The 26,636-nt window shown below is 40.1% G+C and overlaps 1 protein-coding gene across 1 annotated transcript in view; it reads right to left on the bottom strand.

Moving 5' to 3' along the window:
* Positions 1-26,636, bottom strand: part of inaE (inactivation no afterpotential E) — a gene marked incomplete in the record, with an annotated part of 149,027 nt that overhangs the window by 36,968 nt on the left and 85,423 nt on the right. Inside the window, 2 exon segments of the mRNA XM_070082731.1 lie at positions 10,510-10,568; positions 11,111-11,198. Of these exon segments, the coding sequence (XP_069938832.1) occupies positions 10,510-10,568; positions 11,111-11,198 (147 nt within the window).

Here is a 26,636-nt window from a genome sequence, read left to right as displayed (position 1 = left end):
TTTCCTGGGTGAAAACTGAGAGGAAGTAGGTACGTATTTAGAATTTCACACATATTCTTATCACTGTCAGTGATCTGACCAGTGTTACTCTTAAGTGGGCCAATCTTGTCCCTAATCTTACTTCTGTATACCTGAAAGAGCCCTTTTGGGTTAGTCTTTGAATCCCTTGCAACCTTAGCCTCATAATCCCTTTTTGCTTTTCTTATTCCTTTCTTTATCTCTCTCTTTAACTGAATATGTTGATTTCTTAACTGCCCATCCCCTCTTTTGATATGCCTATATTTGCCTCTCTTTTGACCAATGAGATATTTTAATCTATTGCTCATTCATTTGGGATCATTTTTGTTAGATCTAATTTCCCTACTCGGAACAAAAGTTGTCTGGGCAGCTAGAACTAACTCAAACCTGTCATGGTCATACAATGCCTATGAATGAGAGGTAATCAGGTTTGATCCAAGGAAGAGGAAGATAGCTCTAAATCTCTGGATCAAAAAGTCTTCACTAGCATCAAGATACTCCTTTGAAGAAAGAGAAACCAGAAACACACACTAAAGCATTTGCAGCTGTATTGTGAAATATGCTGCAGATATGAATAAAAAATCCATGGTCTGACTCAGCAAAGCCTAAAATGAGAGTGAAGGTAAAATACCTTGTCTTAAGAAAAGAATCTAAGTTACTAGGTAAACAATGACATAACCTGACAAGTTGTAATAACAACACTAATAGCAGGGGAAAACTTCCGTTATGAGGTTTCACCCAAGGTTGAGCTTTATCAAGTACTGCTTACTTTATCAAGTACTACAGGTCGGACATCCCTAATCCGGCATCATTGGGACCTGTAGTGTGCCGGATTAGTGAGTTTGCCGGATTACAGAATGGTTAGGTTAGAATACACTTAATTAACCTATCAATAGAGACTCTTTCTACTACATCTTCCTCATTTTCAACACTGCTTTCTCCTCCACTGACTTGCTGCTGTAAACTTACAATTATCTGTACAATTTCTGAGTCAGTATAATGATGAAATCTGAGTCAGTATAATGATGAAATTTGAAATTATGCTAGCCGAAATTAGTGCTGGATTACTGATGGAACCGGATAACTGATTGCCAGATTAGTGATGGGCGACCTGTATATACTTGAACAAGAAAGCTATAGGTAAAGATATAATGACCTTATCTTTGTATAAATTTAAAACATATTACATACTGCTGAAAGTATATTACTCTGCATAAACTCTCCTCACATTCTCACAAAAAAAAAAAAAAAATGAAGGAAGGAAAATATTAGATTATAAAAGAGGTGGGAAACATTTAGCAAAGCAAAATTTGAAAATTCTAAAATTTCAGCATGGGAAGTGAATGTGAACATATAATTTTGTACCTGCCTACAATTTACAAAATTAACCCTGAAATGGTCCAAACGAATATACGTATATGTTCACTCACGCAGCACCCTGAATATTTTTGAAAAAAAAAAAAAAAAAATTATAGAAAAAAGAGCACATTTTTGTAAGTGTTTTAGAATAAAAAAAAAAATTAGGGTCAGTATTTACAGAGATATGAGGCAGAGAAGTTGGCACTGGATGCTCACGTGACGGCAACATGGAGTCCTGCGGCTTGCAGAAGTGTTGCCGATATACATTTTTTTTCTATTTTTCATATTATTTTATATAGTTTTTATGTTCTGATAATTACAATTCATAGTAGTTCTTGTCATTTCATAACCAATCTTTGTTCTGACACTAGTATCAGGTACTGAAATTGTACTCAAATTGTCACAAACACACTGACAGGTGGACATTAACACCTGCCTTAGCAGGATATGTGGAAGTATAGGAGGGAGGGGGAGGCAGGAGGGAGGGAGGGAAGGAGGAGGAGAGAGGACAAGGGAGAAGGGAGGAGGGAGGGAGGATGAGGAAGGACGAGGGAGGAGGGAGGACGAGGAGGGAAGAGGAGGGAGGAGGAGGAGGAGGAGGAAGAGGAGGAGGAGGAGGAGGAGGAGGAGGAGGAGGAGGAGGGAGGAGGAGGAGGAGGGAGGAGGAGGAGGAGGGAGGAGGAGGAGGAGGAAGAGAGAGGAAGAGGGAGGAGGGAGGAGGAGAAGGAGAGAGGAGTAGGAGGGAGGAGGAGGAGGAGGAGGGAGGAGGAGGGAGTAGGAGGGAGGAGGAGGAGGGAGTAGGAGGGAGGAGGAGGAGGGAGGAGGAGGGAAGAGGAGGGAAGAGGAGGGAGGAGGAGGAGGAGGAGGAGGAGGAGGAGGAGGAGGAGGAGGAGGAGGGAGGAGGAGGGAGGAGGAGGAGGAGGAGGAGGAGGGAGAAGGGAGGAGGGAGGAGGAAGGAGGAGGGGGAGGAGGAGAAGGGAGGAGGAAAAGGAGGAGGGAGAAGGGAGGAGGAGGGAGGAGGAAGGAGGAGGGAGGAGGGAGGAGGAGGGAGGTGGAGGTGGGAGGAGGAGGGATGTGGAGGAAGAGGAGGGAGGAGGAGGAGGAGGAGGAGGGAGGAGGAGGAGGAGGAGGGAGGAGGAGGAGGAGGAAGAGAGAGGAAGAGGGAGGAGGGAGGAGGAGGAGAGAGGAGTAGGAGGGAGGAGGAGGAGGAGGAGGAGGAGGGAGGAGGAGGGAGTAGGAGGGAGGAGGAGGAGGGAGGAGGAGGAGGGAGTAGGAGGGAGGAGGAGGGAGGAGGAGGAGGGAAGAGGAGGGAAGAGGAGGGAGGAGGAGGAGGAGGAGGAGGATGAGGGAGGAGGAGGGAGAAGGAGGAGGAGGAGGGAGAAGGGAGGAGGGAGGAGGAAGGAGGAGGGGGAGGAGGAGGAGGAGGAGGAGGAGGAGGAGGAGGAGGAGGAGAAGGGAGGAGGAGGAAAAGGAGGAGGGAGAAGGGAGGAGGAGGGAGGAGGAAGGAGGGAGGAGGGAGGAGGAGGGAGGAGGAGGGAGAAGGAGGAGGGAGGAGGATGAGGGAGGAGGAGGAGGAGGGAGGAGGGAGGAGAAGGGAGGAGGGAGGAGGAGGGAGGAAAAGGAGGAGGGAGAAGGGAGGAGGAGGAGGAGGAGGAGGAGGAGGAGGAGGAGGAGGAGGAGGAGGAGGATAGAGGAGGAGGAGGAGGAGGAGGAGGGAGGTGGAGGAGGAGGATGGAGGAGGAGGAGGAGGAGGACGGAGGAGGAAGGAGGAGGAAGGAGGAGGAGGGAGGAGGAGGGAGAGGGAGGGAGGAGGAGGGAGGGAGGAGGAGGGAGGAGGAGGAGGGAGGAGGAGGAGGGAGGAGGACGAGGGAGGAGGAGGGAGGAGGAGGAGAGAGGAGGAGGGAGGAGGAGGGAGAAGGGAGGAGGAGGGAGAAGGGAGGAGGAGGGAGGAGGGAGGAAAAGGAGGAGGGAGGAGGAGGAGGAGGAGGAGGAGGAGGAGGAGGAGGAGGAGGAGGAGGAGGAGGGAGGAGGAGGGAGGAGGAGGAGGGAGGAGGAGGAGGGAGGAGGAGGAGGGAGGAGGAGGAGGGAGGAGGAGGAGGGAGGAGGGAGGAGGAGGAAGGAGGAGGGAGGAGAAGGGAGGAGGAGGGAGGAGGAGGGAGGAGAAGGGAGGAGGAGGGAGGAGGAGGGAGGAAAAGGAGGAGGGAGAAGGGAGGAGGAGGAGGAGGAGGAGGAGGAGGAGGAGGAGGAGGAGGGAGGAGGAGGAGGAGGAGGAGGAGGAGGAGGAGGAGGAGGAGGAGGAGGGAGGAGGAGGAGGAGGAGGAGGAGGAGGAGGAGGAGGAGGAGGAGGAGGAGGGGGGAGGAGGAGGGAGGAGGAGGGAGGAGGAGGGAGGAGGGAGGAGGGAGGAGGAGGGATGATGAGGGAGGAGGAGGGATGATGAGGGATGATGAGGGAGGAGGAGGGATGATGAGGGAGGAGGAGGGAGGAGGTGTCGTAGGGGTTCTTAACCCTTTCAGGGTCCAAGGCCCAAATCTGGAGTCACGCACCAGTGTCCAAGAATTTAAAAAAAAAAATTTGTTATTTTTTCTTATGAAATCGTAGAGAATCTTTTTGTGAAGGTAATAAAACAAAAAGTACGAAATTTGGTGGAAAATTGACGAAATTATGCTCTCGCGAATTTTGATGTGTCAGCGATATTTACGAATCGGCGATTTTGCCGACTTTGACTCCCATTTTAGGCCAATTACATTATTCCAATCAACCAAATTCTTAGCTATTTCACTAGTATTACTTCCATTCTATCGATTGAGCACAAGAAATCGCCAAGTCAACTGTTTCAACTACAAAATAAAGTGATCGGAAATTGTTAATTTGGCCAATTTAACACAAAGTTCAAAATATTCCAATTTCAAAATAGGGTCCAGAATAAACAATGTAGGCATTCCTGGCACTAAACTAACATTTCCTCTGTTCATTAGTTATGTTTTGAGGCTTTACAAATAAATTCCATTTTGATTTTTTATTCACATAATGAATTTTTATTCACACCAAAAAATAGAAGATTTACTGTTATGCAATACTGTAATAATTGTATAAATATCATCACCATATTTGTGAATGTATATTAGACCCACCAGCTGACGTGTATTAGACGTGTGAGGTCGTTTGTTTACTCTTGAATATCGGCAAAAATTTAACATTTCCGCTACTTTGAGCTCAGTTTCAAGCCATTTCCAGTGCTAAAACCAATCAAAATCATCTCTATTTCTATAATATGTCTTCCATTCTATCAAATGATACCAAGAAATCGCAAATACAACTATAAAAAACATACGAAAAAACACTGCAAAGTTGCTGTTTCAATCGAAAAATCATGATTTCAGTTTTTTTCTCTCATTATACACAGTGTGCTGCAGGATCTGTTTTATGTGGTGCACACATACCACATAGATGTATTCTCTCATATATAGGCCCAAATGTACCACTCACAGTTTATCAGAGTGAGCTGAGCTCATGGCGTAGATCTACGGTTTGGACACTCACCGTAAAGCCGTAGATCTACGGGACGGACCCTGAAAGGGTTAAGGGAGATTTGAGGGTTGAAGGTAGACACACTTGTTGGATGGTAACAATATATTGTCAGACTGAGGTAATGGGAGATGGAGCCCAGCCTGCCTTGTCCTGCCTATGTCTACATGCCGACTGAGAGGGAGGCAGAGGTACGAACGTACACACCCGCATCCCGTGACGTCACACAGTCACTCGGCCTAGGGATCTTCTATATAAACACATGGATGGTACTATGACATGCTATACAACACATATACGGGGATCAGCAACTATGCTGCCAGAGGAAGGAGGAGGAGAATATGTAATGATAATAATAGGTAATAATAAGTTCCCTTGAAGCATGAAAAACAAAGACCACCCCTGACAGTGACATGATGAGATAACACCTGATAAGAGCTGACGTTTGATGAGCATACAAGAGGGTGGGGAGGATGCAGCTGATAAGAAAAGATTAGATGACCATCCCCCTCGCTTTGTTTTTGCTGGTACACAAACATTTCTGTCTATTTGTCTGTCTGTCAAGCTCCCTGTCTATCTGTCTAGTAGCTCTCTGCCTCAGAGAGAGCCACAAGACTGTCATCATCACGTTTACTCACATCTTCAAGCAGAGTATAGCACTTTGTCTGGATTTTTGGGTTATCCTAGGTAATTTATACTACATATACTTGAATTTATGTGTACCTGTGAGACAGAGATAGACAAAGACAGATTGAAAGAGATAGACAGAGACAGATAGACAAAGGCAGAGACAGACAGATAAACAGACACAGATAGACAGAGACAGACAGACAGAGACAGATAGATAGACCCTAAACTTGGGGTTAACATCACTTTCCTCTTAAAAGAGAAGTGTTAATATGACATTACATCAGTGAATCCTTGGTCTTTGCCGCACTGTTTGCTCTAGCTGGCATTCAATTTAAATGGCGCTCCCACAAGGTACTAAGTGGTCCCAGATTTTTTTAATACTGCGCACACCAAGTGTTAAGACCCATTCTATGCTGACCAGGCATCTCAGGCCAATCTTGCCAAATTTGCAGATGTTGCAAGTATATGGAATAGGTGGTAAGTTGCTAAATGCTGTAAAGAGTTTTTATGAGGATAGTGAGGCTCAGGTTAGGGTGTGTAGAGGAGAGGGAGACTACTTCCCGGTAAAAGTAGGTCAAGAGAGAACACATATTCTGCTTCTGACTCTCGCCTTGGCAGGTCATAGCAGCTCTCTTTACTTGCTCAGTCTCCCTATGATCCCCGTTGGGGAGGGGAACCTCTACTATCTCCATGATGTCTCATCGTGTGAGAATTAAGCCCAAGTCTGCTGTCGTCGATGATGCCATGAAGCTTGAGCTTGCAGCCTCACTCAACACTTGTCTTCACGCCAAGTTCTCCAAGATTACTTCACTGAAAGGAGCTTTCGTCGTCACTTTTCTCGATGATGCTGAAGCTGACAAAGTACTTACACCAACTGCCATGAAGACCTTAGAAGACCGTGGCTTTACCATCTCCACGTCACCATACATGCTTGCAAAACGTTCTGTGTTCATGAAACGCCTTGACAGGCTAATCATGAACATGTCCATCGAGGAAATTATGTCATCACTTGAAGACCTCAACACCTGGGCCAAGATTGACTCTGTTGTGAAGATCCCCAACGCTTCCTCGATGCTCAAGGTTACCATGTGTTACCATGGCGACCAGAGCATTGTCTGATGGCCTGGCCATCTCTTACTACTTCATCAATCCTCGACAGATTGAGCCTGAACGTTTCACTTACATATCACCTTGTTGGACATGCTACTTGTACAGTCACTCTACTGCCGACTGCCACATGAAGAATAAGAAGATATGTTTCACCTGTGGGTCTGCAGGTCACGATTTTCGTTCTTGCACTTCCACTGCTGCTCCCACTTGCATCAAGTGTAAGAGTGACCACCATACTCTTGAAGCCAAATGTCCAGTGCGCAAGGATATCCTCTCTAAGAAACTCAAAGAAGAAACTAAGAAGCCATCTGGAACCTCTCCTACATACGCTGCAACTGCAAAGATTCAATCAACAACATCCAAGATTCTACAAGCCACTCAACAGTCGTCTCCACCACCTCTCACTACCCCACCACCACCTGACGATATCTCTACCAAATTCTATTACTGCATGATGTTTGCTCACATGCAAAATGCTGCGAAAACTGGCTCTTTCAACACGACTATTAACTCCTTCAGGGTCCAAGGCCCAAATCTGAAGTGGTGCCCCAGTGTCCAAGAATTTAAAAAAAAAAAAAATTATTTTTCTTATGAAATAGTAGAGAATCTTTTTGTGAAGGTAATAAAACAAAAAGTACGAAATTTGATGGAAAGTTGACGAAATTATGCTCTCGCGAATTTTGATGTGCCAGCGATATTTACGAATCGGCGATTTTGCCGACTTTGACTCCCATTTTAGGCCAATTACATTATTCCAGTCAACCAAATTCTTAGCTATTTCACTAGTATTACTTCTATTCTATCGACTGAGCACAAGAAATCGCCAAGTCAATTGTTTCAACTACAAATTAAAGTGATCGGAAATTGTTAATTTGGCCAATTTAACACAAAATTCAAAATATTCCAATTTCAAAATAGGGTCCAGAATAAACAATGTAGGTATTCCTGGAACTAAACTAACATTTCCTCTGTTCATTAGTTATGTTTTGAGGCTTTACAAATAAATTCCATTTTGATTTTTTATTCACATAATGAACTTTTATTCACACCAAAAAATAGAAGATTTACTGTTATGCAATACTGTAATAATTGTATAAATATCATCACCCTATTTGTGAATGCATATTAGACCCACCAGCTGGCGTATATTAGACGTGTGAGGTCGTTTGTTTACTCTTGAATATCAGCAAAAATTTAACATTTCTGCTACTTTGAGCTCAGTTTCAAGCCATTTCCAGTGCTAAAACCAATCAAAATCATCTCTATTTCTGTAATATGTCTTCCATTCTATCAAATGAGACCAAGAAATCGCAAATACAACTATAAAAAACATACGAAAAAACACTGCAAAGTCGCTGTTTTAATCGAAAAATCATGATTTCAGTTTTTTTTATCTTATTATACACAGTGTGCTGCAGGATCTGTTTTATGTGGTGCACACATACCACATAGATGTATTCTCTCATATCTAGGCCCAAATGTACCACTCACAGTTTATCAGAGTGAGCTGAGCTCATGATGTAATCTACGGTTTGGACCCTGAACGTAAAGCCGTAGATCTACGGGACGGACCCTGAAAGGGTTAATGAACTTCTTGCACTTAACAACATGCCAACTTTTAATTTCCCTGCAAGTCCACCTTCAGCTGAGATTTTGAAAATAATCCCAAAGATCATCAGTTTTGAAGCGCCAGATGACTTGAAGGAATTAATAATTGATAACGACGATGCCTCCTCTGAATCCTCCAATCAACATTCACCTGACAACATCCAAGACACCACCAAGCCTGCTATTCGTCGATTGGCTCATCGTGATGACGTCAATCTTATTTCCTCACCTCCACTCACCACTACACAAACGGACCAATCAGAAGCCACGATTCCACCTCAGTCTTCTCTACACTCCGTAGCTGAGACACCAACATTGAATGAACCTTCCTTGATGCAACCACCAACGAAGACAACAAAAACTTCACCAGCCATCACTCAACGTATTGATACAGAAGACGCTACCTAGATCAATACCTACACTGGAAAGATATAACTTTTTATACGACTCCTAACCGAGAACCCACCATGAATGTCAACACTTTGTATGAGAATGTAGTCGACAGGACAGTCAAGTTTACAAATCGTTAAGGAACCCATTGCTCCTTCACATCACTCATGCAGACCTTTGACCAGCTACAAGCCGACCCAGCCCTTCGACCCAAGATTACAAGACTACTCATCATTTCCTCCCAACAACTGCACAACATAAAAAATGCCTCCACCACTGAAGAAGTGAAGTAACTCCTGACTCACACTTCAATGACACCTGACCAATCAAGAAGATAGCCTCCCTTTACCACGCCTTCTAGCTTCTGCCAGCCGCCAATCAACATCAAGAATGCAAGATGCAGCTAGCCGCCCAGCCAGATGACTGTGTGATCTCCTGCTTTTTGTGTTGCTGTTCCCGTCTGCTTCCAAGGCTTAGCGGTTGGGTTTAAATTATGGGGAATCAAATACAAAATGGGAATTAACACAGTTGCTTTTTGCTGATGATACTGTGCTTATGGGAGATTCTAAAGAAAAATTGCAAAGGTTAGCGGACGAGTTTGGGAGTGTGTGTAAAGGTAGAAAGTTGAAAGTGAACATAGAAATGAGTAAGGTGATGAGGGTATCAAATGATTTAGATAAAGAAAAATTGGATATCAAATTGGGGAGGAGGAGTATGGAAGAAGTGAATGTTTTCAGATATTTGGGAGTTGACTTGTCGGCGGATGGATTTATGAAGGATGAGGTTAATCATAGAACTGATGAGGGAAAAAAGGTGAGTGGTGCATTGAGGTATATGTGGAGACAAAAAAAGTTATCTATGGAGGCAAAGAAGGGAATGTATGAAAGTACAGTAGTACCAACACTCTTATATGGGTGTGAAGCTTAGGTTGTAAATGCAGCAGCGAGGAGGCTGTTGGAGGCAGTGGAGATGTCCTGTCTAAGGGCAATGTGTGGTGTAAATATTATGCAGAAAATTCGGAGTGTGGAAATTAGAAGGTGTGGAGTAAATAAAAGTATAAGTCAGAAGGCTGAAGAGGGGTTGTTGAGGTGGTTTGGTCATTTAGAGAGAATGGATCAAAGTAGAATGACATGGAGAGCGTATAAATCTGTAGGGGAAGGAAGGCGGAATAGGGGTCGTCCTCAGAAAGGTTGGAAGGAAGGGGTAAGGAAGGTTTTGTGGGCGAGGGGCTTCGACTAACAGCAGGCGTGCGTGAGCATGTTCAATATGAGTGAATGGATACGAATGGTATTTGGGACCTGACAAGCTGTTGGATTGTGTGCAGGGTAATATTTAGTGAAGGGATTCAGGGAAACCGGTTATTGTTATATAGCTGGACTTGAGTCCTGGAAATGGGAAGTACAATGCCTGCACTCTAAAGGAGGGGCTCGCGATATTGGTGGTTTGGAGGGTTATGTTGTGTATCTTTATACATATATGCTTCTAAACTGTTGTATTCTGAGCACCTCTGCAAAAACAGTGATTATGTGTGAGTGAGGTGAAAGTGTTGAATCATTCTGGGTCACCCTGCCTCGGTGGGAGACGGCCGACTTGTTAAAAATATATATATATATATATATACATTTGGGAATGCTACGCATAAGAACGTATATATACGTTTGGTCCATTTAGGGGTTAAAAAATAAATAGTTACAAACTATAAAAACTTTCATAGATGCAGTGTGAAATGAAACCTTATCAATGACTCTATCTTGTGGTATTCAAAGCAACTCAAAAAAAACCTGGTATATAAATATGACTGAGGCTCCAGTGTTGAGGTAGGTCATTGAAGGGTTTAATAGGGCAGGTCATAGCCAAATTTGTGTTACCCATTCATTGAACCTGAGCAAGAAGCTGATGTGATAGGCATCTGTTCTGAGTAGATCAGCTGTGAATAAACAAGCAACCATTAGAAAATACAGCATGTGCTTTCAGCACAAAGGCCTGAATGTGTCTCAATGGAAGCACTGGAAACATACCATCATGATACAAGAAATCATTATAATGTAGCCAATTCCTATATGAAAAAGGCAAGTACAGCATAATACTCCAGTGCAAGATAAACATCTAATATGAGTTATAGATATCTTATTCACAGATATCAATGATCAAGCTGGTTGTCTCACCATCTAACATCATCATGGGGAAATGAAAAAATACGTGACAAAGGATAAAAAGAAAAGCAATACGGTCACTGTGATAATAAAAAAAATAATAAATATGTTAAATATGACTAACAGCGAAGTGACTATTGGAAAATTTCCATGCACTTATTGATCAACATCTCAAGACAGACTCCTTATTGTCTGGAACATTTACTGTCATACACAGGCAGGATCAAGAAAATTCCAACACTGGACTACAGTCAAGCAGGTTAAAATACTCTCTGTGATTGGCTGAGAGTGAGGAGTCATAGGCACGTGACCGTACCTGATTGGTTTGAGAGTGTGTGAAGGCGGGGCTCTGTGTTAGTGGGCGGACACCTGGGTTGTGGCGGGTCTTTTGAATGGGATAACACCTGAACATAAAAGAATATGAAACTAATAAATACAAAATAAAAGTGTATTTAGAGTAAAGCTACATACAAAGAGTCTCGAAGTTCATTTTCTCAGGAAGAAGCATGCAGGTGATGTGAACATGCAAAATGCAGCAATTATAGTTTTAACTAAAACATGTTCTGTAAAAAAATTGCTGAATCATAATACATTACTATCTAATGTCTATGAGGCCAGATTATTTTCAATTGGTTTATGTAAAAAATAAAATACAGACATAATATGCAGATACATGTATATACTTAAGGAGTAATAGCATAGCAATCATGAAGACTGTACTGTATTTATACAAGTACAGTACTCCTTACAGTCAACATTATTGGTACAGTATAATTTTGATGCACCATTCAACACACTGATAGTCTGTGACATAAGACACTGCCCAATGTGTCACAGAGATAAACCATAAGCAAATACTGCATATATACATTTGTGGTACACTATAGCATCAGTTTAGCTAAAACTGTTTCCACATACTGTATTTATCAAAGCTGAACTATGGATAAGTTACAATAAAAATACTATGAATATAATCTCATGTCTTCAAAGAAACTTTATTCGGTTATTTAAGGAATTCATAAACAATTTGTAAAATAAGCTGGCCTATTTGTGTGGATGTAAAAGAAGCAGAAATTAGATAAATAATCATAATAATAACTCATTCTGTAAGAAAAAATGTGATTAATAAGTTATGAAACCTCAGCTTTCTCTGTTTACTTTCATTTAAAAATTAGAACTACAGCTTATTCCTAATAACAAAGTTATCTTCACAAACACACACACACACACACACACACACACAATTTCTACTAATTATTATAAAAAAATCCTAGTGAAGGGCAATAAACATGTTCTGAGAAAATATGCATAGAATACAGACCGGTTAGGAATCCTGCATATCAATGGTCACTTACATTAGACAGGTTAAACATGTTCCTTGTTGAAGAATGAGACACTTGTGCAACATTTGAGAATCTTTCCTAATGAAATGTTTCATCAGTCAGTGGCTTCTTCAGCCCAGTACAAAGAAGAATGGTGGAAGATGAGGAGGAGTTTGAGGTAATCAGTCCCTCAGCCTAGAGTTGATGTGTTCAGTACATCAATCTTGAGATTTATGGAATGAACACATCAACTACAAGCTGTATTGGACTGAAGAAGCCACTGGCTGGCAAAACATTTCCTCAATAAAGATTCCCAAATATTGCCCAAATGTCTCATTCTTCAACTTGCTGGTAGTCTAAACCATTTATAGCATACATATTCCCTGTTGTTGCTCTAACATATCTAAACTTCTTTAGGAATACACTACAAGTGTAAAGCAATCAGCAAGGTTAAAATATTTCTGCCAGGTTTCTTATTCAATGTTCTTGTTCTTGAAAGTTAAATACTGAATAAGAAATATTTATACTGGCATAAAAGTGAATTGCAAATTGCAAAATTGAAAATACAGTGGACCCCTGCCTTATGATATTAATCCATTCCTGAGAGCTCATTGTAAGCCAAAATTATCGTTAGCCGAATTAATTTTCCCCATAAGAAATAATGGAAATCAAATTAATCTGTTCCTGACACCCCAAAGTACGAAAACAAAAAATTTTACCACATGACTTATTAATTTTAATACACACAAACTGAAGAAGACATGCACAATTACTACTCTACTAAGAATAGAATACATGACACTTACCTTTATTGAAGATCTGGTGATGATTGATGGGATGGGAGGAGGGGAGAGTGTGGAAGTTATTGTTTAGAAGGGGAATCCCCTTCCATTAGGACTTGAGGTAGCAAGTCCTTTTCTGGGGTTGCTTCCCTTCTCTTAATGCCACTAGGACCAGCTTGAGTCACTGGACCTCTGTCACACAACAAATCTGTCCAGAGAGCTCTGTACCTCCCGTTCCTTTAAGACTTTCCTAAAATGGGCCATAACATTGTCATTGTACAGGTTGCCAACACGGCTTGCAGTAGCTGTGTCAGGGTGATTTTCATCTGTAAAGGTTTGCAATTCAACCCACTTTGCACACATTTCCTTAATCTCTTTTTTCAATTCCATACTAATTCTCGCCCTTTTTACCACAGGGATGGCACTAGAAGCTTTCTTGAGGTCCATGGTGACTTATTTGGCAGTTACAAGCACTAAAAACACTGGGATAATGTGAAATGTACCGAATGTATGCGTAGATGCGACTGCACTGGCTGGCTTGTAAACACTGGTGCTGAGGCCACATGTGGGACGCATCCCGGACGAATCACATAAGGCGAGTTTTTATCATGAGGCGAGGCAAAATTTTTGCGTTCAAATGTTTCATATGGCAGATTTAACGTAACGCGATGCATTCGTAAGGCAGGGGTCCACTGTACAAGCATCAATATGAAATGTTAGATAGATGATTATGTACTTAGTGGAAAAATAATGATCAAATATTTCCAATTACATTTCCTGTACAGTTAATTAAATTAAGAATACCAATAAATTTTAATTTGTCTGAGTTTTTTCTTATTGTAATTTTCATAAATAAGTTTAACCCTTTGAATGTCGAAAGGCCCAATCCTGAAGTGTCTCCTGGTGTCGCAAAATATTCGAAAAAAAAAAATTATTTTTTTCTTATGAAAATGTTAAGATTATTTTTCTGATTGTTTTAGTCCCCCCAAAAAATTTTTCCCATCAGTACTTACCGAGATATAGAGTCCTGAAGTTTGCTGAAATTGATCTGCGAGCGGCAACAGCGGCGACTGCCGCTCACCCGGTAAACTTTGATTTACTTGTATTCGATGGTTTCTTGTTTTTTTCACTATTTTATTTTTTCACATAACTTTTGTGGCCTGTGAGACCAAATTATTGTGCAATGTTCAAATATACACTTGTTGAATGTAACACAATTACAGCAAAAACACTCGCATCATTATAATGTTGCTAAAACTTGTTTACACAAACAAACAATGTAAACAAATGTTTATTACGATTGTTTTATAATATATATACATATGTACAATCACTGGACACTTTTCTAGAAGTGCTGCAGTTTGTGGAATTCTTTGAAACATGGGTATAAGCACAATGGTGTCTTACACTCCTCACACATAAAACGAGTGTCTCTGTGTTTTTGTGGGTGTTTTGTGGTATGTCCACAGACAAAACACTTCTTCTGAGCATTTTTCTTGGTAGTAGTAGCAGGCAGTGGTATGAGCTAGTGATCACCAGGCCTCAGACGAGAGGACATGTGTTGATAATTTCGTGGGCGCTGGTCTATTGCAGGTGTTGTTTCTTGGTACTTGAATATTATTTGTCTGATGACTGACAAACAAAATTCACCATATTTGGGTTTCTTCCTGGTCTTCAACTTATACATATTATAAGCATTCAGCATGGAAATGTCAAGAAGATGGAAAAACAGTTTTATGTACCACTTATAACTCTTGCGAACACAGTCAGCAAACCCAATCTGCATGTCACCATTTGTCCACTAAGCGCATATTGAGGTTGTAATCCATCACAGCTGCAGGTTTTACAATGGGTTCATTGGTCTCTCTATTCTGCTTGCCAGTGTCTACCATTTCGTGTCGGTGAACTGATGTCAGCAGTGTGACATCATGTTTGTCATGCCACCGAAATGCCATGATGTCATTGGCAGCAAACACCTGCACTTCACCTCTACGACTGCCAGCATCGAACCTAGGCATATGTTTACGATTTCTACGCACTGTGCCACACACATCTGTCATGTTCACTCGCAAGAAATCACTGAGTATAGGGCTTCTGTACCAGTTGTCAGTATATAAAATATGCCCCTTACCAAGATATGGCTCCATCATTGTTCTAACCACATCACCAGAGATACCCAGTAACTTTCTGGTATCTTCCATTGTTTTACCGCCAGTGTACACAATTATATCCAAAACCAGACCAGTTTTGCAATCACACAGAACAAATAACTTTATACCAAAGCGTTTCCTCTTGCTTGGTATATACTGCTTGAACAAAATCAAAGACTCGTCAATAACAAGCTTCCTGAAGGGATAAAAATACATACAGCACTTTTGTTTCAGGTACATAAACACACGTCTGATCTTATATAACCTGTCACTTCTGTCAGGCCTGGTTTTGTCTGAAAAGTGTAACATACGTAACAGTAACACAAATCTATTCACTGGTATAATGTCACTGAAAGCAGGGGTTGAAATCAGGCGGTCTGTCGCCCAGTATGTGTTGACACTATGCTTATACACATGTGGCATAAGCATTATTGTGGCAAAGAACAGATACATCTCTGCCACAGTTGTGTCCTTCCACTGGTGTAGGCATGATCTTGGTGACAGAATAGTGTTTGCCATGGTGTACTCATAGTATGTATTGCTTTCCCTGACAATAATGTCCATCAGGGGTTCATCGAAGAACAACTGAAAGCATTCCAGTTCAGTGGGATTGTTCCCAAGTGTACATGATGGCCGTATTCCACTTTGTCCTCCATCAAAGTCGTGGGGATTGGGAACAAACTCGTCATCTTGCTGCCAATCCTAGATGCGGTCAGCTGGTGCGTTCTGGATATTGTAATGTGGTTGTGGTTGTGCAGGTTGTGGTTGTGGTTGTGGGAGTGTGGGGTCGGGTGAGGCTGGTTGTAGTTGTGCAGAGTCAGCAGCGCGGGTAGTAGCGTGGCCTACTGCTGATGTCACATGACTCATGCCACCATCACTATCACCACCACCGCCTGCTGCCTCACTTGCATCATTGATACCCATCGTAACAATATCGTCATCTTCACTATCAGGACGTGGTGTAGGGCCACGGAATGTGCTCCGAGATGTACTCCTTCCTCTTGGAAGAGCATATGGCACACTATCAGACCGCATGCGACGTCGTATATACTGCCGCTTCACTGGGGAATATTCACTCTCACTGTCACAACTAGAACTGCTTTCAATAACCTTGAAATCACTATCACTATCACCTGCATTGCTCACATCTGAGTCTTGTACACAGGCAAATAGTTTCCTCTTTCATCCTGGTACAGGTGAACATGAACGAGCTGGCCCAGCACCAGAGGTGGAAGGTTGTGCACAGGAGACTATATTCATTTATAACGTCACAAAACATACTCAGCCCCTGCCAATTTGGATTCAGGAAAAATAAAAGCACTAACGATGCAATTATAAAAATGCTAGATCTGCTTTACACAGCATTGGAAAATAAGGAATACGTATTCACAAGGAATTTTTATTGACCTAAGAAAAGCTTTTGACACAGTAGACCACAGCATCCTACTCCACAAACTTGACCATTATGGTATAAGAGGCCATGCGCTTGCATATTTCAAATCTTACCTTACTAATAGGTATCAGTATGTCACCATTAAAGACACAGCATCAACAACACAGCCACTTGATACTGGAGTTCCGCAGGGAAGTGTCCTTGGTCCCCTGCTCTTCCTCATATACATCAACGATCTTCCAAACATATCTCGACACCTGAACCCCATTCTCTTTGCTGACGACACGACTTATGTCATCTCTCACCCTAATCTTGCAACCCTCAACACCATTGTTAATGAGGAGCAGATCAAAATATCGACTTGGATGACAGCCAATAAACTTACGCTTAACATTGACAAAACCTACTACATTATGTTTGGTAGCAGAGCAGGAGATGCGCAAATTAACATTAAGATCGACAACACTCTAATTACCAGGCATAATGAGGGCAAATTCCTAGGCCTATACCTCGACAACAACCTGAACTTCAGCACCCATATCCAACACATAACCAAAAAAGTATCCAAAACGGTTGGGATCCTCTCCAAGATACGATACTACGTGCCGCAAACTGCCCTTCTCACACTATACCATTCACTTATATATCCATACCTCACCTATGCTATCTGTGCTTGGGGTTCAACTGCAGCAACACACCTAAAGCCAATAATAACCCAACAAAAAGCCGCAGTAAGAATAATCACTAAATCCCATCCCTGGCAACACCCCCCCCACTCTTCATAGATCTAAACTTTCTCCCTGTTCAGTACATCCACACTTACTACTGTGCAATCTACATCTACAGGACCTTAAATTCCAATATTAACCTTGACCTAAAACGCTTTCTTGATAGTTGTGACAGAACCCACAGGCACAACACCAGACACAAACATCTCTAAGACATTCCCCGTGTCCGACTAAACCTTTACAAAAATTCAATGTATGTCAAAGGCCCTAAAATCTGGAACACCCTACCTGAAAATTCCAAAACTGCAGACACATTCATCACCTTCAAAACTACCATCAGAAAACATCTTATCTCCCTGATACACCCTGTCAACTAATAATACGAATACCACCTGGTGGTTCACACTTACACTCACTCACCCATTTGACCATAAACAGAAATATCAATCTCAATCTCAAAATAATGAATCTTAACTAGTCGAAAGTTGGCCTGTGATACTCCAATACTGAAACTATGTATAGTGCCAAAACAAAAGCATTCACATTGCTAAACTCACAACTAGTATTTAGTCACTTAGCCATAATACCAACTTATCTCATAATTCTGTAACATTTTAAACCTAAGATTTAATATAAGTCTGCCCGAAATGCCTAGCCATGCTAGGCGTTCTAGTGGTACACTCTGTAATTATTATTTTACTACATGTAAACCACACAATAACCAATTTCTGTAAACTCAACATTGTAATACTTATAGAGAATAAAGTTTGAATTGAATTGAATTGAATCTGGGTTTTCATCACTAATTATGTTATCCTGGGTAATTTTTTTGGTCACACCTGCTTCAAAACCAGGGAATTCACTTTCACTGACACTATCATCACTGTTTGAGCTATCACTTGGGAACAAAAGACCTCCAATCTGCCGAGGAGTGAGGAACTTCTTACCGCGAGGCATGGTGAAAATGGACTACCAAGATGGCGTTCCCATAATGCACCGCTGAGTCCCAGATTTTTTTCACAGGGTGCACACCGACCACTGAGACCCATTCTCTCTCGTGTAGGCCTACCAGCCCTCTCCCGCATGATTTGAAGCCACTAGAATTTATGCATATAGATACGTCAAACACGGTATCTCCCATGACGTATATATATGAACGCGACAGTCAAAGGGTTAATATTCAGTTATAATTTCTTAACAAACATTTTCAGTGTTGGTGTAGAATCTGAAACCTAAACACTTGAGGAAGTAGCTACTGGTAATTCAAATCTCAAGGCTAAATAATGCAAATAAACTGACTTTTTCCGCTAATTCTGCATGTGTTACTTGTACAGTGGAACCTCAGTACTCGAACTTAATTCATTCCAGAAGGCTGTTCGAGTGTCGATCTGTTCAAACACCAAACAAATTTTTCCCAACCAATTTTCTTTTTGGTTGGCTGTTATCATTAATCTTTGTTGGCCCCATGGTGACTTATTTATACAATAAAAAAAAAATGCGAATAAACACGAAATAGTCTGCAGTGAAGTTCTGGCAGGTCGTATTTGTTTGGTTGAGTGCCGAGCGAATGGTCGACTACCAAGTGATTTTTTTACCGAACAAAGTGTTTGAATACTGAATTATTCGAGTAGGGAGTTGTTCGAGTACTGAGGTTCCACTGCATTACATGGGGATTTGCCAATTTTTTTTTTTTTACTTTAATAAAGTGGAACCTCAACTTATGAGTGTCCCAACATACGAGTTTTTTGAGATACGAGCTGTCACTCAGTCGATTTTTTGCTCTGAGTTATGTGCCAAAATCCGAGTTACGAGCGAGCTTCCCCATCAACTCACAACCCCCACACTTCACACCTCGCTTGTGTTTATTTATGATTTCATGCTTTAATTCCATGGACATCATCCTCTTTTTCTTCTCAGCACTGTCCTTTGCTTTCTTAGGACCCATGGTTGGCACAGTGAATGCCAAAACACTTGCTGAGCAGTGGAAACATTTCTCTCGTGCTTTGCTTGCAATTTGTACAGTTATTTTGCCAAATTTCTTTTTTCTAACCATGGGTCCTAAGAAAGTAAGTGCAAAGGACAGTGCTGAGAAGAAAAAGAGGATGATGTCCATGGAATTAAAGCATGCAATCATAGATAAACACAAGCAAGGTGTGCAGGTTGTGGTTGTGGGCCAGTGACAGCATGTGCCGCTCTGCCTATCTTCCACCCTCCACCTCACCAGCATCTCTTCTCCCAGGTAAATATGTAACATACACTTTATAAAACCAGTTTATTTCTTTACATTCTCTATTATGTTTTTATACAATATTTCTTATTTATAAATACATTGTTTCGGTGTTTTCCTTATGAAACTAATGATCTAGTGCAGTTAGCCTCACAAACACTCCGTTTTCATAAGGGGAAGAATGGGAAGATATGGGCAGTGGGAGAGAGGCAATGGCTGCCACCACTCATCACATGACATATTTTATGCATTCTAGAATATATATCATGTTTCTATGTTATTTGTATTGTTGATTATGTCATATTAGATCAACTGTGATAGATAAATAAGCCATAGAGTTGATATTAGCATTATACTGAAGTATTTTGTCCTGCCTCCCGAAAGCAGGAATTCCGCTGGAACGGATTAATTGCATTTCAATTAATTTAAATGAGGAAAACTGATTTGATATACGAGCAAACTGAGTTACAAGCTAGGTCATGGAATGCATTAACCCTTTCAGGGTCCAAGGCCCAAATCTGGAGTCACGCACCAGTGTCCAAGAATTTTAAAAAAAAAAATTTGTTATTTTTTCTTATGAAATCGTAGAGAATCTTTTTGTGAAGGTAATAAAACAAAAAGTGCGAAATTTAGTGGAAAATTGACGAAATTATGCTCTCGCGAATTTTGATGTGTCAGCGACATTTACGAATCGGCGATTTTGCCGACTTTGACTCCCATTTTAGGCCAATTACATTATTCCAATCAACCAAATTCTTAGCTATTTCACTAGTGTTACTTCTATTCTATCGATTGAGCACAAGAAATCGCCAAGTCAACTGTTTCAACTACAAAATAAAGTGATCGGAAATTGTTAATTTGGCCAATTTAACACAAAGTTCAAAATATTCCAATTTCAAAATAGGGTCCAGAATAAACAATGTAGGCATTCCTGGCACTAAACTAACGTTTCCTCTGTTCATTAGTTATGTTTTGAGGCTTTACAAATAAATTCCATTTTGATTTTTTATTCACATAATGAATTTTTATTCACACCAAAAAATAGAAGATTTACTGTTATGCAATACTGTAATAATTGTATAAATATCATCACCATATTTGTGAATGTATATTAGACCCACCAGCTGACGTGTATTAGACGTGTGAGGTCGTTTGTTTACTCTTGAATATCGGCAAAAATTTAACATTTCCGCTACTTTGAGCTCAGTTTCAAGCCATTTCCAGTGCTAATACCAATCAAAATCATCTCAATTTCTGTAATATGTCTTCCATTCTATCAAATGAGACCAAGAAATCGCAAATACAACTATAAAAAACATACGAAAAAACACTGCAAAGTTGCTGTTTTAATCGAAAAATCATGATTTAAGTTTTTTTCTCTCATTATACACAGTGTGCTGCAGGATCTGTTTTATGTGGTGCACACATACCACATAGATGTATTCTCTCAAATCTAGGCCCAAATGTACCACTCACAGTTTATCAGAGTGAGCTGAGCTCATGGCGTAGATCTACGGTTTGGACCCTGAACGTAAAGCCGTAGATCTACGGGACGGACCCTGAAAGGGTTAAACTCATAAGTTGAGGTTCCACCGTATAATGTACTGTAGTTTTTCAGTATTTATGGGAGATGCATACTGTATGAGGCTCAGAGAATTTGAATTTGCAAATGCTGAACTTATATTTTCATATTCAAAGTATTAGTCAAACTTTTTGATCTATTCCTTGAAAACTATAATAGAACACACAGCCATAATACAAGACATAAATCACTCTTTGATATCCCACATGTCCATCTCTCCCTATGCTACAATACTATGCACATAAAGGGCCCAAAGATCTATACTCTAAGCACAGAAATACGTATCTTAATCTTATAATAATGATTCCTAACTAGTCATAACTTTGCCTGTGATACTCCAATATAGAAACTATGTATTGTGCCAAACAAAAGCATTCACATTGCTAAATTCACATACTAGTATTTAGTCACTTAGTATTTAGTCAACTTACTCTACAATTTATAATAATTTACGGTTAAGAATTATTCTAAGTTTGCCCGAAATGCCTAGCCATGCGAGGTGTTCTAGTGGCCCCCTCTGTAATTAGTATTTTATTACATGTAAACCACACAATAACCAAAATCTGTAAACCCTGCATTGTAATCCTTATAGAGAATAAACTTTGATTTGATTTGACTGATTTGATAACTAGTATTTTCTCATCTTGAGTGAAACACTGATGTATTTTGTTTTCCTGTTTAAGTTTTCTCAACATGAACAGAAGGTTTTGATGTTTTTTCATTAGACACTCATTGATGAACACTCCATTTTTCATTGTAATTGCTGATTTAATTAAGTTCTTTCTTTTATCATATGAATGAAGTCTGATCATAATACTGCATTTACTACCTTGTTTTCCTAGCAAACGTGTTTCTATGATTTCATTGTTTTGTACGATAACTTTTACGTGGTCCTGTATTATCCTGATAGCAGTTTCTTTGCACTAGGCTTGGGTTATGTCACTAGGAATGTGAGGGCTGTTTATTATAACTGCATCTGACAACTTATCTAGTTCAGTTTTGTCGTCTTGGAAATCAAGGTATTCATTCAGTCGAGTGTGCATGTTCTGATTCCAGTCCTTGATTGCTTCTTCATATTTAGGGTTGTTATTTGCTCAGTGTGACTGGCTATAGCTGTTTTCAGGGTATTTTCTGTGTCAGCACTTCCCGATGTAACCTTCTCTTCAAGGTTTTGAATCTTGTTCTCGAGGTTGGTTATCTTGGAATCTCGTCGTGCAAGTGTTGCTTTAATATCTTTGATTTCGTTTTCTAGAGCGACGATGTAGTCCCTGATATTGTCAGGAATAATCATACCTGAGTTATCATGAGTGAATCCTTTGAAGGGAGTGGAGTTGGAGGGGGAGTCAGCCATGTTTGTTGTTGTTGTTCCCTGGGTGGTGGTGGTGAGGGGGGTTGATGATACACCGGCTTCCTGCTGGGTAGACAAGTTGAGTTGTAGGGCCCTTGGTGTTAGTCTTTTCTTACTGCTGTTGATTCTTCTGTGATATCCTTTCATAGTATCGCTAAAGTAGATATTGTGTAGCTATGGAGGAGAAGGCTTGATTTCCCTGAGCTTGGGTTAAGTGATTGTCTGGCAATGGAGGCAGTGTTTGGGTTAGCAGGGCTATCTTCCTTAGATTTTCTATTTTGTCAAGATTTGGGTTACATTATTAGTATTCTTGGGTCATTTTGTGGTCTACGTGGGTTCATGTAGTTGTACCTTCAATTAGTCCATCACAAGCTCTGATGAACGATGGTTTCTTGAAGAATAAGAGCTGGTAGGATGCCGCTGCTGCTACTGCCGCTTAGATTATCTGAACAGTACTGAACAGTACTGTACCCTTCAACATATGCATGTTCCACCTATGAGAATTTTCTGATCAGTGAGTTCATTTAATGTTTAAACTAATTATTCACTAGGTTCATGGATTCACAATGTGTGTACTGTGGAGTTAACAGCAAGCTTGTCTTTTGGAACTGGGCATATGGACGATGTGGCATTATCCTTCAGCTTGGCTCTTGGATCTATAATTCACCTATGTTGTTGCACCGCCAATCTGCATATTATATGATATGTTCCTAATAAATGACCAAGTTATACAATAATAATAATAATAATAATAATAATAATAATAATAATAATAATAATAATAATATTTTTTTATTTTGGCATGATACATGGTTGTACAAAGGAATATAATAGGTGTTGATGCCAAAAGCCCCTTTGTATGCAGAGCATTTTGGCCAAACGTAAAATTAACTTAAGATTAATAAGGCAGTAACAGTTCATATGATCATTAGATGAGTTACAATGAGTACAAGAGTACAATGAGTATTCTATTAGGTAATGCTGTATGGTTTTAACCCTTTCAGGGTCCAGAGGCCAAATTTCAAAGTCTGCACCAGGGTCCAAGAATTTAAAAAAAAAATTTTTTGTTATTTTTTTCTTATGAAATTGTAGAGAATCTTTTTCTGAAGGTAATAAAACAAAAGTACGAAATTTGATGGAAAATTGACGAAATTATGCTCTCGCTAACTTTGATGTCAGCGATATTTACGAATCGGCGATTTTGCCAACTTTGACTCCCATTTTAGGCCAATTACATTATTCCAGTCGACCAAATTCTTAGCTATTTCACTAGTATTACTTCTATTCTATCAATTGAGCACAAGAAATCGCCAACTCAACTGTTTCAACTACAAAATAAAGTGATCGGAAATTGGTAATTTGGCCAATTTAACACAAAGTTCAAAATATTCCAATTTCAAAATAGGGTCCAGAATAAACAATGTAGGTATTCCTGGCACTAAACTAACATTTGTAAAGCCTCAAAACGTAACATTAGTTACGTTTTGAGACTTTACAAATGAATTCCATTTTGATTTTTTATTCACATAATGAATCTTTATTCAAACCAAAAAATAGAAGATTTACTGTTATGCAACATTGTAATAATTGTATAAATATCATCACCACATTTGTGAATGTATATCAGACCTACCAGCTGGTGTGTATTAGACGTGTGAGGTCGTTTGTTTACTCTTGAACATCGGCAAAAAATTTAACACTTCCGCAAATTTGAGCTCAGTTTCAAGCCATTTCCAGTGCTAAAACCAATCAAAATCATCTCTATTTCTGTAATATGTCTTCCATTCTATCAAATGAGACCAAGAAATTGCAAATACACCTATAAAAAACATACGAAAAAACACTGCAAAGTCGCTGTTTTAATCGAAAATCATGGTCTCAGTTTTTTTCTCTCATTATACACTGTGTGCTGCAGGATTTGTTTTATGTGGTGCACACATACCACATAGATGTATTCCCTCATATTTAGGCCCAAATTTACCACTCACAGCTTGTCAGAGTAAGCTGAGCTCATGGCGTAGATCTGTGGTTTGGACCCTGAACGTAAAGCTGTAGATCTACGGCACGGACTCTGAAAGGGTTAATAAGTCTAGTAGAGCATTTCAGTATAGAATAATTACAGTTTTGATATAGTTTATAAAAAGTACAGTACAGTGGAACCCTGGATTTCATACTTAATCCATTCCAGAAGGTCGGTCTAAATATGAAACGTATGAAAACCAAAGTAATATTTCCCATAAGAAATAATGGAAATCCAATTAATCCATTTCAGACACCCAGAAATATTAACAAAAAATAAATTTTATAGAGAATAACTATAATGTTGCAGCTCTTCAGTGGTTAGCTCTTCCCTGTGGTTGTCCACCAACTCTTCCACATCCTGGCCACTCACATCCAATGCCATGGACTTTCCCAAAGCCACAATAGATTCCACAACAGGCATGGGGTTGTCAAGTTTGCACTAACTTATATTAAGTTAGTAATAGATCTAGGCATTAAAACACAATACAAAGTAAAATACATACACAGTACAGTACATTCATTGCTTATCTGAAAATATTTGTAGTCTTAACCCTTTGACTGTCGAAAGGCCGAATCCTCAAGTGTCTCCTGGTGTCACAAAATATTAAAAAAAAAAAAAATTATTTTTTCTTATGAAAATGTTAAGAACATATGTTAAGAATATATATGAAAATGTTAAGAATATATGTTAAGAACATATTTATAGAGCAATAGAGAAAAAAAAGTCCCACTGGGGATCTTCATTGACTTACGTAAAGCTTTCGATACAGTTGACCACGACTTGCTCCACATAAAATTGTCGCACTATGGTATAAGAGGGCACTCCCTCAACTACCTAAAGTCATACCTCAGCAACAGAAGCCAATATGTGTACACAAATGGGGCAAACTCTTCCGCACAGCCAATTACAGTTGGTGTCCCACAGGGAAGTGTCCTAGGCCCTCTTCTCTTTCTCATATACATAAATGACCTACCAAATGCATCGCAACTACTCAAACCCACACTATTTGCAGAAGACACTACATACGTCTACTCTCACCCGAGCCCAGTCATGCTAGCCAATACGTACTGTAAATACCGAATTACAGAAAATATCAACCTGGATGAAGACCAATAAACTTACTCTAAACATTGACAAAACCTACTACATTCAGTTTGGTAAAAGAGCTGCAGATGTGTCTCTTAACATAATGATAAATGGATCACCTATCACAAAACTCACAGAGGGAAAATTCCTAGGAATCCACCTTGATAATAGACTCAAATTTCAAGCACATATACAACAAATTTCCAAAAAAATTTCCAAGACCGTTGGCATACTATCGAAGATACGGTACTATGTTCCACAGTCAGCCCTCCTGGCCCTATATCACTCACTTATTTACCCCTATCTCAGCTATGGAATTTGTGTATGGGACTCAACAACAACACACCATCTCAGACCACTAATCACCCAACAAAAGGCTGCAGTCAGAATGATAACAAATTCCCACTACAGACAGCACACTCCACCAATATTCAAAACTCTAAACCTACTCACAATACAAAACATCCATACTTATTACTGCACCTACTACATACATAGAACACTTAACTCTGACATAAACCCTCCCCTCAAACATCTCCTTGCCAACATCAACAGAACACATGACCATAACACAAGACACAGCTCACTCTTTGATGTTCCTCGTGTCCATCACACGCTATGCTAAAACTCAATGTACATAAAAGGCCCTAAAATCTGGAATTTGTTACCTGTGAATATAAAAGAAACACTGTCTGCTTATAAATTCAAGTCTCTTCTCAAAAATCACTTACTCACCCACAACTAAATAAATACTGAATAATTGTATCTCATATATATCTCATTATTGTATCTCATAAATGTCAACCTGTGACTCAATCAAACTTTGTTACTATTTAACTTCATTACCTAACTTTTGTGGCCTGTGAGACCAAATTATTGTGCAATGTTCAATATACACTCGTTGAATGTAACACAATTATAGCAAAAACACTTGTATCATTATAATGTTGCTAAAACTTGTTTACACAAACAAACAATATAAAAAATTGTTTATTACGATTGTTCTATAATATATATACCTATGTACAATCACTGGACACTTTTCTAGAACTGCTGAAGCTTGTGGAATTCTTTGAAACATGGGTATAAGCACAATGGTGTTTTACACTCCTCACACATAAAACGAGTGTCTCTGTGTTTTTGTGGGCATTTTGTGGTATGTCCACAGACAAGACACCTCTTCTGAGCATTTTTCTTGAGA

This window comes from Cherax quadricarinatus, chromosome 8 (genome assembly GCF_038502225.1).
Source record: "Cherax quadricarinatus isolate ZL_2023a chromosome 8, ASM3850222v1, whole genome shotgun sequence".
Taxonomy (NCBI): Eukaryota; Metazoa; Arthropoda; class Malacostraca; order Decapoda; family Parastacidae; genus Cherax; species Cherax quadricarinatus.
This window is presented reverse-complemented; position numbering and strand designations above follow the sequence as displayed.